The following is a 15,232-nucleotide window of genomic DNA, read 5'->3' as shown; positions in this document are numbered from 1 at the left end:
ACACACACATCTTTACAACACAGCTCAACACACACACACACACACACACACACACACACACACACACACACACACACACACTCCTTTACATCACAGCTCAACACACACACACACACACACACACACCTTTACAACACAGCTCAACACACACACACACACACACACCTTTACAACACAGCTCAACATACACACCTTCACAACACACACACCGTTAAGTCTGATTGTGAAACGCACATGAATGTCAAAGATAATGTAATTAACTTCTGCTTGTACGTTACTGTAAAATGCTTACTGACAGTAGTTGTTGTGAAAAGGTCATTTCTGAAAACATGTGAGTGATTGAACTGGGCTGTGTGTTTTAGGAGATGGTTTCTGTGGCAGATGTGGTTCTGTGGGCAGCTCTCTACCCTATCCTGTCTGACAGCAGTCTGGTATCAGGTGAGTGATATATTATTGTTTTTAAATGAGCATTTGATCTAGTTTTAGGTGTTTATCCAGAGGTGGAAAAAGTACCCAATTGTCATATTTGAGTAAAAGTAAAGATACCTTAATAGAAAATTATTCAAGTGAAAGTGAAAGTCACCCGGTAAAATACTACCTGAGTAAAAGTCTAAAAGTAATTTGGTTTTAAATGTATTAAAAGTAAAAGCGTAAATAATTTCAAATGTCTTATATTAAGCAAACCAGATGGCAGCCGTTTCTTGTTTTATAGCCTGGGGGGGAACACTCCAACACTGACACCATTTACAAATGCATGTGTGTTTAGTGAGTCTGCCAGATCAGAGGCACGTTCTCTTGATTTTTCTTTTTGTATTTTATTTAACGAGGCAAGTCAGTTAAAAACACATTTTTATTTTCAATGACGGCCTACCGGGAAACAGTGGGTTAACTGCCTTGTTCAGGGGGCAGAACGACAGATTTTTACATTGTCAGCTCTGGGATTCGATCCAGCAACCTTTCAGTTACTAGTCCAAGTCCTCTAACCACTAGGCCACTTGCCGGCCCAAAATAAGTGTATGAATTGGACCATTTTCCTGTCCTGCTAAGCATTTCAAATGTAACGAGGACGTTTGTGTGTCAGAGAAAATCTATTGACTAAATAGTACATTCTTTTTTTTAGGAATGTAGTGAAGTAAAAGTTGTCAAAAATATAAATAGTAAAGTACAGATACCCCCCCCCCAAAAAAAAAAAAACTACTTAAGTAGTACTTTAAAGTACTTTAAAGAACTACTGTCAGTGTATGTGTTTAACCGTGGCGTCTGTTCCTCTTGGCCTTTTACTGTAGGTAATCAGAGGCTGCAGCTCTGGTTTGAGCGTGTGGGCATGTTGGCAGCCTGTGTGTCTGCAGCCCAGACTGTACTTCAGGGGAAGGGACTGAAGGCGGAGTCTCTGAAGACCTACCTGCAGAGACAGCCAACCACACACCATGGTCAGGGACAAGTTCAGGGTAGAGGCACACAGCCATGCAACAGCCCTGAGGTAAAAAAAAATTATACATTTAGTGTTTAATTTGTTTTAACACCAATCCTGGGTTACAACAGTAGATTATACAAGGGAACTGTTTTGTAACATGTTTGAGGTTGTAAATGGTACAATTCGGACTTGTAAGATTTATTTGAAAACACAATTCACACTGCTAATGTTATTGTCGTTAACACAAAGCCTTTTTTCCGTTGTGGTCCTCTTTGGCCGGTAATACATAGAGAGGAGGTGAGAGAGTAGCCACACTTCAGATCCACCCCTAGTCCTATTCTCTCTCTCTCTCTCCACCTCTCTCTCTACCTCTCTCTCTCCACCTCTCTCCATATCTCTCTCCCTCTCTCCACCTCTCTCTCTCCCTCTCTCCATATCTCTCCACCCCTCTCCACCTGTCTCCATATCTCCCTCTCCCCACCTCTCTCCACCTCGCTCCCTCTCTCCCTCCATATCTCTCCCTCTCTCCACCTCTCTATCTCTCTCTCTCTCTCTCTCTCTCTCTCTCTCTCTCTCTCTCTCTCTCTCTCTCTCTCTCTCCACCTGTCCTCATATCTCTCAACCTCTCTCCACCTCTCTCTCTCTCTCTCTCTCTCTCTCTCTCTCTCCACCTGTCCTCATATCATATCATATCCTCATATCTCTCCACCTCTCTCCATACCTCTACCCCTCCCTCTCTCCACCTCTCCATATCTATCCACCTCTCTCCATATCTATCCACCTCTCTCCATATCTATCCACCTCTCTCCACCTCTCTCCACCTCTCTCCATCTCTCTCCCCCTCTCTCCCCTCTCTCCCCCTCTCTCCCCCTCTCTCCACCTCTCTCCACCTCTCTCTCTCCCTCTCTCCACCTGTCTCCATATCTCTCCACCTGTCTCCATATCTCTCCACCTGTCTCCATATCTCTCCACCTGTCTCCACCTCTCTCTCTCTCCACCTCGCTCCCTCTCTCCCTCCATATCTCTCTCTCTCCACCTCTATCTCTCTCTCTCTCCACCTCTCTCTCTCTCTCTCTCCACCTGTCCTCATCGCTCCACCTCTCTCCATACCTCTCTCCACCTCTCTCTCTCCCTCTCTCCACCTCTCCCTCTCTCCACCTCTCTCTCTATCTCTCCACCTCTCTCCATATCTCTCCACCTCTCTCCATATCTCTCCACCTCTCTCCATATCTCTCCACCTCTCTCCATCTCTCCACCTCTCTCCATATCTCTCCACCTCTCTCCATATCTCTCCATCTCTCTCTGTCCTCCAGGGTGATGATGATGGGACTATAATGTGTTTTCTGTCCTCCAGGGTGATGATGATGATTGTGTGCTGTCAGAGGAAGAGATCCAGTCTGCCGCGGTCACCTGGGGTAAAGGACTTACAGACTTACCCATGGTTCCAGAGAGACAACACCCTATGTGAGTACATGATATCCAGTCCACAGGGTCCACAGGGTCCGCAAGAGATGCTTCAGCTGCTTAACTCATTTTTCACAAGTTAGTACTTGAATTCAAATTTAAGAGGAGAACAGATAATGATCAAATATGTTTAGGAAAATATGAAAAAATGTATTGGTCTCGCGAATTCAATTCCAGGCAGACTACAGAGTTTTATTGCCTCGCGTGTGTCTCTGGTTGCCGGGTGAGCTCGCTCATTCCACCGCCACTCAGCCAGGCAGGTACAGAACTGACTGACTAGGCGCCGCCAAGCGTCACATCGAAACGCTAAAATGCCAGGAGAAATTTAGATCCTGCCTTTCTGTGCTCAAGGAACATTTCTGGGATGTTTTTATTTCAGCTCATGGAACATGTGACCAACACTTTAAACTCAACAAAAAAAGAAACGTCCCTTTTTCAGGACCCTGTCCTTCAAGGATAATTTGTAAAAATCCAAATAACTTCACAGATCTTCATTGTAAAGGGTTTAAACACTGTTTCCCATGTTTGTTCAATGAACCATAAACAATTAATGAACATGCACCTGTGGAACGGTCATTAAGACACTTAACAGCTTACAGACGGCAGGCAATTAAGGTCACATTTATGAAAACTTAGGACACTAAAGAGGCCTTTCTACTGACTCTGAAAAACACCAAAAGAAAGATACCCAGGGTCCCTGCTCATCTGCGTGAACTTGCCTTAGGCATGCTGCAAGGAGGCATGCGGACTGCAGATGTGGCCAGGGCAATAAATTGCATTGTCTGTACTGTGAGACGCCTAAGACAGCGCTACAGGGAGACCGATCGTCCTCGCAGTGGCAGACCACGTGTAACATCACCTGCACAGGATCGGTACATTCGAACATCACACCTGCAGGACAGGTACAGGATGGTAACAACAACTGCCTGAGTTACACCAGGAACACACAATCCCTCCATCAGTGCTCAGACTGTCCGCAATAGGTTGAGGGAGGCTGGACGGAGGGCTTGTAGGCCTGTTGTAAGGCAAGTCCTCACCAGACATCACCGGCAACAACGTTGCCTATGGTCACAAACCCACCGTCGCAGGACCAGACAGTACAGGCAAAAAGTGCTTTTCTCTGACGAGTCGCCAGGTGTGATGGTCGGATTCGTGTTTATCGTCGAAGGAATGAGCGTTACACCGAGGCCTGTATTCTGGAGAGGGATCGATTTGGAGGTGGAGGGTCAGTCATGGTCTGGGGCAGTGTGTCACAGCATCATCGGACTGAGCTTGTTGTCATTGCAGGCAATCTCAACGCTGTGCGTTACAGGGATGACATCCTCCTCCCTCATGTGGTACCCTTCCTGCAGGCTCAACCTGACATGACCCTTCAGCATGACAATGCCACCAGCCATACTGCTCGTTCTGTGGGTGATTTCCTGCAAGACAGGAATGTCAGTGTTCTGCCATGGCCAGGGAAGAGCCCGGATCTCAATCCCACTGAGCATGTCTGGGACCTGTTGGATGAGAGGGTGAGGGCTAGGGCCATTCCCTCCAGAAATGTCTGGGAACTTGCAGGTGCCTTGGTGGAAGAGTGAGGTAACATCTCACAGCAAGAACTGGCAAATCTGATGCAGTCCATGAGCAGAAGATGCACTGCAGTACTTAATGCAGCTGGTGGCCACACCAGATACTGACTGTTACTTTTGATTTTAACCCCCTTCCTTTGTTCAGGGACACAATATTACATTTCTGTTAGTCACATGTCTGTGTGACTTATTCAGTTTATGTCTAAGTTGTTGAATCTTGTTGTGTTCATACAAATATTTACACATGTTTAAGTTTGCTGAAAATAAACCCAGTTGACCGTGAAACAACGTATTATTGAGTAGAACTTGTAAGTTAGCGATGAATACAAGGTTTTGTTTTTCCCATGAGGTTGTGACAATCTACTGCCATCTGGTGGAGATAAGAAATAATTGCATAAAATCAATTTGTAATAGTTAATGGTCCCTGAAAATATATTAGTGCTTGAAAGCCCTTGAATTTGACTTGCCACTGTCTTCACGAACCCAATAAGTCCCTATATTGTTATTTATTATTTATTTAATTTAACTAGGCACGTCGGTTAAGAACAAATTTTTATTTACAATGATGGCCTACCGGGGAACAGTGGGTTAACTGCCTTGTTCAGGGGGCAGAACCTTGTCAGCTCGGGAATTCGATCCAGCAACCTTTCGGTTACTGGCCCAACACTAACCACTAGTCTACCTGCCGCCCCTTTATATAACAGACCCTATATTATTCTTTATTGGTGGAAATTGCGAGCCCTCTTTTTGTACTGCGGTGATGGGTCAGTTTTATGCGATAATATTGCAAGGATTCAACTGTTTTATCCTGAAATAGTGCAGTGATTGGTCAAATTTGATTTAGCAAAAAAAACGTTTGCGATCACGCAATCCTGGAGGGACTGATATAGGCCTACACAGTGCATGGGCTAAGTACTATCCTGGAGGGACTGATATAGGCCTACACAGTGCATGGGCTAAGTACTATCCTGGAGGGACTGATATAGGCCTACACAGTGCATGGGCTAAGTACTATCCTGGAGGGACTGATATAGGCCTACACAGTGCATGGGCTAAGTACTATCCTGGAGGGACTGATATAGGCCTACACAGTGCATGGGCTAAGTACTATCCTGGAGGGACTGATATAGGCCTACACAGTGCACGGGCTAAGTACTATCCTGGAGGGACTGATATAGGCCTACACAGTGCATGGGCTAAGTACTATCCTGGAGGGACTGATATAGGCCTACACAGTGCATGGGCTAAGTACTATCCTGGAGGGACTGATATAGGCCTACACAGTGCACGGGCTAAGTACTATCCTGGAGGGACTGATATAGGCCTACACAGTGCACGGGCTAAGTACTATCCTGGAGGGACTGATATAGGCCTACACAGTGCATGGGCTAAGTACTATCCTGGAGGGACTGATATAGGCCTACACAGTGCACGGGCTAAGTACTATCCTGGAGGGACTGATATAGGCCTACACAGTGCATGGGCTAAGTACTATCCTGGAGGGACTGATATTGGCCTACACAGTGCATGGGCTAAGTACTATCCTGGAGGGACTGATATAGGACTACACAGTGCACAGGCTAAGTACCGTAGGGCCTGATATAGGCCTACACAGTGCATGGGCTAAGTACTATCCTGGAGGGACTGATATAGGACTACACAGTGCACAGGCTAAGTACCGGAGGGACTGATATTGGCCTACACAGTGCATGGGCTAAGTACTATCCTGGAGGGACTGATATAGGCCTACACAGTGCACGGGCTAAGTACTGGAGGGACTGATATAGGCCTACACAGTGCACAGGCTAAGTACCGTAGGGCCTGATATAGGCCTACACAGTGCATGGGCTAAGTACTATCCTGGAGGGACTGATATAGGACTACACAGTGCACAGGCTAAGTACCGGAGGGACTGATATTGGCCTACACAGTGCATGGGCTAAGTACTATCCTGGAGGGACTGATATAGGCCTACACAGTGCATGGACAAAGTACTAGCTTCCTGCTAGTTCCATCACTCACCCAGGTCTGAATCAGTCAAACGTTTTCTGTCTTCACAAGGTTTTCACATACTGTTGCTGGTATTTTGGCCCATTCCTCCATGCAGATCTCCTCTAGAGCAGTGATGTTTTGGGGCTGTTGCTGGTATTTTGGCCCATTCCTCCATGCAGATCTCCTCTAGAGCAGTGATGTTTTGGGGCTGTTGCTGGTATTTTGGCCCATTCCTCCATGCAGATCTCCTCTAGAGCAGTGATGTTTTGGGGCTGTTGCTGGTATTTTGGCCCATTCCTCCATGCAGATCTCCTCTAGAGCAGTGATGTTTTGGGGCTGTTGCTGGTATTTTGGCCCATTCCTCCATGCAGATCTCCTCTAGAGCAGTGATGTTTTGGGGCTGTTGCTGGTATTTTGGCCCATTCCTCCATGCAGATCTCCTCTAGAGCAGTGATGTTTTGGGGCTGTTGCTGGTATTTTGGCCCATTCCTCCATGCAGATCTCCTCTAGAGCAGTGATGTTTTGGGGCTGTTGCTGGTATTTTGGCCCATTCCTCCATGCAGATCTCCTCTAGAGCAGTGATGTTTTGGGGCTGTTGCTGGTATTTTGGCCCATTCCTCCATGCAGATCTCCTCTAGAGCAGTGATGTTTTGGGGCTGTTGCTGGTATTTTGGCCCATTCCTCCATGCAGATCTCCTCTAGAGCAGTGATGTTTTGGGGCTGTTGCTGGTATTTTGGCCCATTCCTCCATGCAGATCTCCTCTAGAGCAGTGATGTTTTGGGGCTGTTGCTGGTATTTTGGCCCATTCCTCCATGCAGATCTCCTCTAGAGCAGTTATGTTTTGGGGCTGTTGCTGGTATTTTGGCCCATTCCTCCATGCAGATCTCCTCTAGAGCAGTGATGTTTTGGGGCTGTTGCTGGTATTTTGGCCCATTCCTCCATGCAGATCTCCTCTAGAGCAGTGATGTTTTGGGGCTGTTGCTGGTATTTTGGCCCATTCCTCCATGCAGATCTCCTCTAGAGCAGTGATGTTTTGGGGCTGTTGCTGGTATTTTGGCCCATTCCTCCATGCAGATCTCCTCTAGAGCAGTGATGTTTTGGGGCTGTTGCTGGTATTTTGGCCCATTCCTCCATGCAGATCTCCTCTAGAGCAGTGATGTTTTGGGGCTGTTGCTGGTATTTTGGCCCATTCCTCCATGCAGATCTCCTCTAGAGCAGTGATGTTTTGGGGCTGTTGCTGGTATTTTGGCCCATTCCTCCATGCAGATCTCCTCTAGAGCAGTGATGTTTTGGGGCTGTTGCTGGTATTTTGGCCCATTCCTCCATGCAGATCTCCTCTAGAGCAGTGATGTTTTGGGGCTGTTGCTGGTATTTTGGCCCATTCCTCCATGCAGATCTCCTCTAGAGCAGTGATGTTTTGGGGCTGTTGCTGGTATTTTGGCCCATTCCTCCATGCAGATCTCCTCTAGAGCAGTGATGTTTTGGGGCTGTTGCTGGTATTTTGGCCCATTCCTCCATGCAGATCTCCTCTAGAGCAGTGATGTTTTGGGGCTGTTGCTGGTATTTTGGCCCATTCCTCCATGCAGATCTCCTCTAGAGCAGTGATGTTTTGGGGCTGTTGCTGGTATTTTGGCCCATTCCTCCATGCAGATCTCCTCCAGAGCAGTGATGTTTTGGGGCTGTTGCTGGTATTTTGGCCCATTCCTCCATGCAGATCTCCTCCAGAGCAGTGATGTTTTGGGGCTGTTGCTGGTATTTTGGCCCATTCCTCCATGCAGATCTCCTCTAGAGCAGTGATGTTTTGGGGCTGTTGCTGGTATTTTGGCCCATTCCTCCATGCAGATCTCCTCTAGAGCAGTGATGTTTTGGGGCTGTTGCTGGTATTTTGGCCCATTCCTCCATGCAGATCTCCTCTAGAGCAGTGATGTTTTGGGGCTGTTGCTGGTATTTTTGGCCCATTCCTCCATGCAGATCTCCTCCAGAGCAGTGATGTTTTGGGGCTGTTGCTGGTATTTTGGCCCATTCCTCCATGCAGATCTCCTCTAGAGCAGTGATGTTTTGGGGCTGTTGCTGGTATTTTGACCCATTCCTCCATGCAGATCTCCTCTAGAGCAGTGATGTTTTGGGGCTGTTGCTGGTATTTTGGCCCATTCCTCCATGCAGATCTCCTCTAGAGCAGTGATGTTTTGGGGCTGTTGCTGGTATTTTGGCCCATTCCTCCATGCAGATCTCCTCTAGAGCAGTGATGTTTTGGGGCTGTTGCTGGTATTTTGGCCCATTCCTCCATGCAGATCTCCTCCAGAGCAGTGATGTTTTGGGGCTGTTGCTGGTATTTTGGCCCATTCCTCCATGCAGATCTCCTCTAGAGCAGTGATGTTTTGGGGCTGTTGCTGGTATTTTGGCCCATTCCTCCATGCAGATCTCCTCTAGAGCAGTGATGTTTTGGGGCTGTTGCTGGTATTTTGGCCCATTCCTCCATGCAGATCTCCTCTAGAGCAGTGATGTTTTGGGGCTGTTGCTGGTATTTTGGCCCATTCCTCCATGCAGATCTCCTCCAGAGCAGTGATGTTTTGGGGCTGTTGCTGGTATTTTGGCCCATTCCTCCATGCAGATCTCCTCTAGAGCAGTGATGTTTTGGGGCTGTTGCTGGTATTTTGGCCCATTCCTCCATGCAGATCTCCTCCAGAGCAGTGATGTTTTGGGGCTGTTGCTGGTATTTTGGCCCATTCCTCCATGCAGATCTCCTCTAGAGCAGTGGTGTTTTGGGGCTGTTGCTGGTATTTTGGCCCATTCCTCCATGCAGATCTCCTCTAGAGCAGTGATGTTTTGGGGCTGTTGCTGGTATTTTGGCCCATTCCTCCATGCAGATCTCCTCTAGAGCAGTGATGTTTTGGGGCTGTTGCTGGTATTTTGGCCCATTCCTCCATGCAGATCTCCTCCAGAGCAGTGATGTTTTGGGGCTGTTGTTGGTATTTTGGCCCATTCCTCCATGCAGATCTCCTCTAGAGCAGTGATGTTTTTGGAGGTCCCTGGCATTTCCCAGCCATAGAACTGTACTGTACTGTAAACAGGTGTATTAGTAATTGTATTAGTATCAGCGTTTTCTGAACTCAGTCCTGTGTCCCCCACCCCGGGTGCAGGTTTTGTCTGTTGTCCGGGCACTAATAACCAAAGCTTGATGATGAGTCGATTATTTGAATCGGGATCCTCCAGGACTGAGTTTAGGGAACGCTGTAAGTGTCTTTCTGACTGGCTGTTTTCTTACCAGTCTTCCTCAGGAGGGCAAGAGGAACGTCCTAGTGACCAGTGCCTTGCCCTATGTTAACAACGTCCCTCATCTGGGCAACATCATCGGCTGTGTGCTCAGCGCTGACGTCTTTGCCAGGTGGATAACACACTACTGTACTGTACACTACCTACCCTACTATACACTACCCTACTGTACACTACCCTACTGTACACTACCCTACTGTACACTACTCTACTGTACTGTACACTACCCTACTGTACACTACCCTACTGTACACTACTCTACTGTACTGTACACTACCCTACTGTACTGTACACTACCCTACTGTACACTACTCTACTGTACACTACCCTACTGTACTGTACACTACCCTACTGTACTGTACACTACCCTACTATACACTACCCTACTGTACACTACCCTACTGTACTGTACACTACCCTACTGTACTGTACACTACCCTACTGTACACTGCCCTACCGTGCTGTACACTGCCCTACTGTACACTGCCCTACTGTACTGTACACTACCCTACTGTACACTACCCTACTGTACACTACTCTACTGTACTGTACACTACCCTACTGTACTGTACACTACCCTACTGTACACTACTCTACTGTACTGTACACTACCCTACTGTACTGTACACTACCCTACTGTACACTACCCTACTGTACTGTACACTACCCTACTGTACACTACCCTACTGTACTGTACACTACCCTACTGTACACTACCCTACTGTACACTACCCTACTGTACACTACCCTACTGTACACTACCCTACTGTACACTACCCTACTGTACACTACCCTACTGTACACTACCCTACTGTACACTACCCTACTGTACACTACCCTACTGTACACTACTCTACTGTACACTACTCTACTGTACACTACCCTACTGTACTGTACACTACCCTACTATACACTACCCTACTATACACTGCCCTACTGTACACTACCCTACTGTACTGTACACTGCCCTACTGTACACTGCCCCTACTGCTGTACACTGCCCTACTGTACACTACCCTACTGTACACTGCCCTACTGTACACTACCCTACTATACACTACCCTACTGTACACTACTGTGCTGTACACTGCCCTACTGTACACTACTCTACTGTACACTACCCTACTGTACACTACCCTACTGTACTGTACACTACCCTACCCTACTGTACACTACCCTACTGTACACTACTCTACTGTACACTACCCTACTGTACTGTACACTACCCTACTGTACACTACTCTACTGTACACTACCCTACTGTACTGTACACTACCCTACTGTACACTACTCTACTGTACTGTACACTACCCTACTGTACTGTACACTACCCTACTGTACACTACCCTACTGTACACTACCCTACTGTACACTACCCTACTGTACACTACCCTACTGTACACTACCCTACTGTACTCTACACTACCCTACCCTACTGTACACTACCCTACTGTACACTACTCTACTGTACACTACCCTACTGTACTGTACACTACCCTACTGTACACTACTCTACTGTACACTACCCTACTGTACTGTACACTACCCTACTGTACACTACTCTACTGTACACTACCCTACTGTACTGTACACTACCCTACTGTACACTACTCTACTGTACACTACACTACCCTACTGTACACTACTCTACTGTACACTACACTACCCTACTGTACACTACTCTACTATACACTACCCTACCCTACTGTACTACTCTACTGTACACTACCCTACTATACACTACTCTACTGTACACTACTCTACTGTACACTACCCTACTATACACTACCCTACTCTACTACTACTGTACCATACTGTACACTACCTTACTATACTGTACTCTGCCCTACCCTACTGTACACTACCCTACTGTGCCCTACCCTACTGTGCCCTACCCTACTGTACACTACCCTACTGTACACTACCATACTATACACTACCTTACTATACACTACCATACTGTACACTACCTTACTATACTGTACTCTGCCCTACCCTACTGTACACTACACTACTGTGCCCTGCCCTACTGTACACTACCCTACTGTACACTACCCTACTGTACACTACCCTACTGTACACTACTCTACTATACACTACCCTACTGTACACTACTCTACTATACACTACCCTACTCTACTATACCCTACTGTACCATACTATACACTACTCTACTGTACACTACTATACTGTACCCTACCCTACTGTACACTACCATACTGTACCCTACCCTACTATACACTACTATACTGTACCCTACCCTACTGTACACTACTCTACTGTGCCCTACCCTACTGTACACTACCCTACTCTACTGTACACCACCCTACTCTACTGTGCCCTACCCTACCCTACTGTACCCTACACTACCCTACTATACTGTACACTACCCTGCTTTACTGTACACTACCCTACTATACACCAGCCTACTCTACTATACCCTACTATACACTACCTTACTATACTGTAATAATAATAATAATAATATATGCCATTTAGCAGACGCTTTTATCCAAAGCGACTTACAGTCATGTGTGCATACATTCTATGTATGGGTGGTCCCGGGAATCGAACCCACTACCCTGGCGTTACAAGCGCCATGCTCTACCAACTGAGCTACAGAAGGACCACTGTACTCTGCCCTACCCTACCCTACTGTACACTACCCTACTGTACCCTACCCTACTGTACACTACCATACTGTACCCTACCCTACTGTACACTACCCTACTCTACTGTACACTACCCTACTATACTGTACACTACCCTACTATACTGTACTCTACCCTACTATACTGTACACTACACTACTATACTGTACACTACACTACTATACTGTACACTACACTACTATACTGTACACTACACTACTATACTGTACACTACACTACTATACTGTACACTACACTACTATACTGTACACTACCCTACTATACTGTACACTACACTACTATACTGTACACTACACTACTATACTGTACACTACACTACTATACTGTACACTACACTACTATACTGTACACTACACTACTATACTGTACACCACCCTACTATACTGTACACTACCCTACTATATTGTACACTACCCTACTATACTGTACACCACCCTACTATACTGTACACTACACTACTGTACTGTACACTACCCTACTATACTGTACACTACACTACTATACTGTACACTACCCTACTGCACCCTACTATACTGTACACTACCCTACTGTACACTACTCTACTATACACTACCCTACTGTACACTACTCTACTATACACTACCCTACTCTACTATACCCTACTGTACCATACTGTACACTACCTTACTATACTGTACTCTGCCCTACCCTACTGTACACTACACTACCCTACTGTACACTACACTACCCTACTGTACACTACCCTACTGTACACTACCATACTGTACCCTACCCTACTGTACACTACCCTACTCTACTGTACACCACCCTACTCTACTCTACCCTACCCTACTGTACACTACTGTACACTGCCCTACTGTACTGTACACTACCCTACTGTACACTACTCTACTGTACACTACACTACCCTACTGTACACTACTCTACTGTACACTACACTACCCTACTGTACACTACTCTACTATACACTACCCTACCCTACTGTACTACTCTACTGTACACTACCCTACTATACACTACTCTACTGTACACTACTCTACTGTACACTACCCTACTATACACTACCCTACTCTACTATACACTACTGTACCATACTGTACACTACCTTACTATACTGTACTCTGCCCTACCCTACTGTACACTACACTACTGTACCCTACCCTACTGTACACTACCCTACTGTACACTACCCTACTATACACTACCCTACTCTACTATACACTACTGTACCATACTGTACACTACCTTACTATACTGTACTCTGCCCTACCCTACTGTACACTACACTACTGTACCCTACCCTACTGTACACTACCCTACTGTACACTACCCTACTGTACACTACCCTACTGTACCCTACCCTACTGTACACTACCCTACTGTACACTACTCTACTATACACTACCCTACTGTACACTACTCTACTATACACTACCCTACTCTACTATACCCTACTGTACCATACTGTACACTACCTTACTATACTGTACTCTGCCCTACCCTACTGTACACTACACTACCCTACTTTACACTACTCTACTGTACCCTACCCTACTGTACACTACCCTACTATACACTACTCTACTGTACACTACTATACTGTACCCTACCCTACTGTACACTACCATACTGTACCCTACCCTACTATACACTACTATACTGTACCCTACCCTACTGTACACTACTCTACTGTACCCTACCCTACTGTACACTACCCTACTCTACTGTACACCACCCTACTCTACTGTACCCTACCCTACTGTACACTACCCTACTTTACTGTACACTACCCTACTATACACCAGCCTACTCTACTATACCCTACTATACACTACCTTACTATACTGTACTCTGCCCTACCCTACTGTACCCTACCCTACTGTACCCTACCCTACTGTACACTACCATACTGTACCCTACCCTACTGTACACTACCCTACTCTACTGTACACTACCCTACTATACTGTACACTACCCTACTATACTGTACTCTACCCTACTATACTGTACACTACACTACTATACTGTACACCACCCTACTATACTGTACACTACCCTACTATACTGTACACTACCCTACTATACTGTACACCACCCTACTATACTGTACACTACCCTACTGTACTGTACACTACCCTACTATACTGTACACTACACTACTATACTGTACACTACCCTACTATACTGTACACTACCCTACTGTACACTACTCTACTATACACTACCCTACTGTACACTACTCTACTATACACTACCCTACTCTACTATACCCTACTGTACCATACTGTACACTACCTTACTATACTGTACTCTGCCCTACCCTACTGTACACTACACTACCCTACTGTACACTACCCTACTGTACACTACCCTACTGTACACTACCCTACTGTACACTACCATACTGTACCCTACCCTACTGTACACTACCCTACTCTACTGTACACCACCCTACTCTACTCTACCCTACCCTACTGTACACTACTGTACACTACCCTACTATACTGTACACTACCCTACTGTACACTACACTACTATACTGTACACTACACTACTATACTGTACACTACCCTACTATACTGTACACTACCCTACTATACTGTACACTACCCTACTGTACACTACCCTACTGTACTGTGCCCTACTATACTGTACACTACCCTACTATACTACTATACTGTACACTACTATACTATACTGTACACTACCCTACTATACTACTATACTGTACCCTACTATACTGTACTGTACACTACCCTACTATACTGTACACTACCCTACTATACTGTACACTACTATACTATACTGTACACTACCCTACTGTACACTACTATACTATACTGTACCCTACTATACTGTACTG

The 15,232-nt window shown here is 46.1% G+C and overlaps 1 protein-coding gene across 6 annotated transcripts in view; it reads left to right on the top strand.

The window, feature by feature from the left end:
• mars1 (methionyl-tRNA synthetase 1) overlaps window positions 1-15,232 on the top strand; it is a 56,897-nt gene that overhangs the window by 10,492 nt on the left and 31,173 nt on the right. For all 6 annotated transcript variants that reach the window (XM_052526455.1, XM_052526457.1, XM_052526453.1 and 3 more), the window contains exons 5-8: window positions 363-438; window positions 1,287-1,480; window positions 2,769-2,878; window positions 9,711-9,827. In XM_052526455.1, the coding sequence (XP_052382415.1) occupies window positions 363-438; window positions 1,287-1,480; window positions 2,769-2,878; window positions 9,711-9,827 (497 nt within the window). The remainder of the gene's footprint in view (window positions 1-362; window positions 439-1,286; window positions 1,481-2,768; window positions 2,879-9,710; window positions 9,828-15,232) is intronic.

Source organism: Oncorhynchus keta, chromosome 10 (genome assembly GCF_023373465.1).
Source record: "Oncorhynchus keta strain PuntledgeMale-10-30-2019 chromosome 10, Oket_V2, whole genome shotgun sequence".
Classification (NCBI taxonomy): domain Eukaryota; kingdom Metazoa; phylum Chordata; class Actinopteri; order Salmoniformes; family Salmonidae; genus Oncorhynchus; species Oncorhynchus keta.
This window is presented reverse-complemented; position numbering and strand designations above follow the sequence as displayed.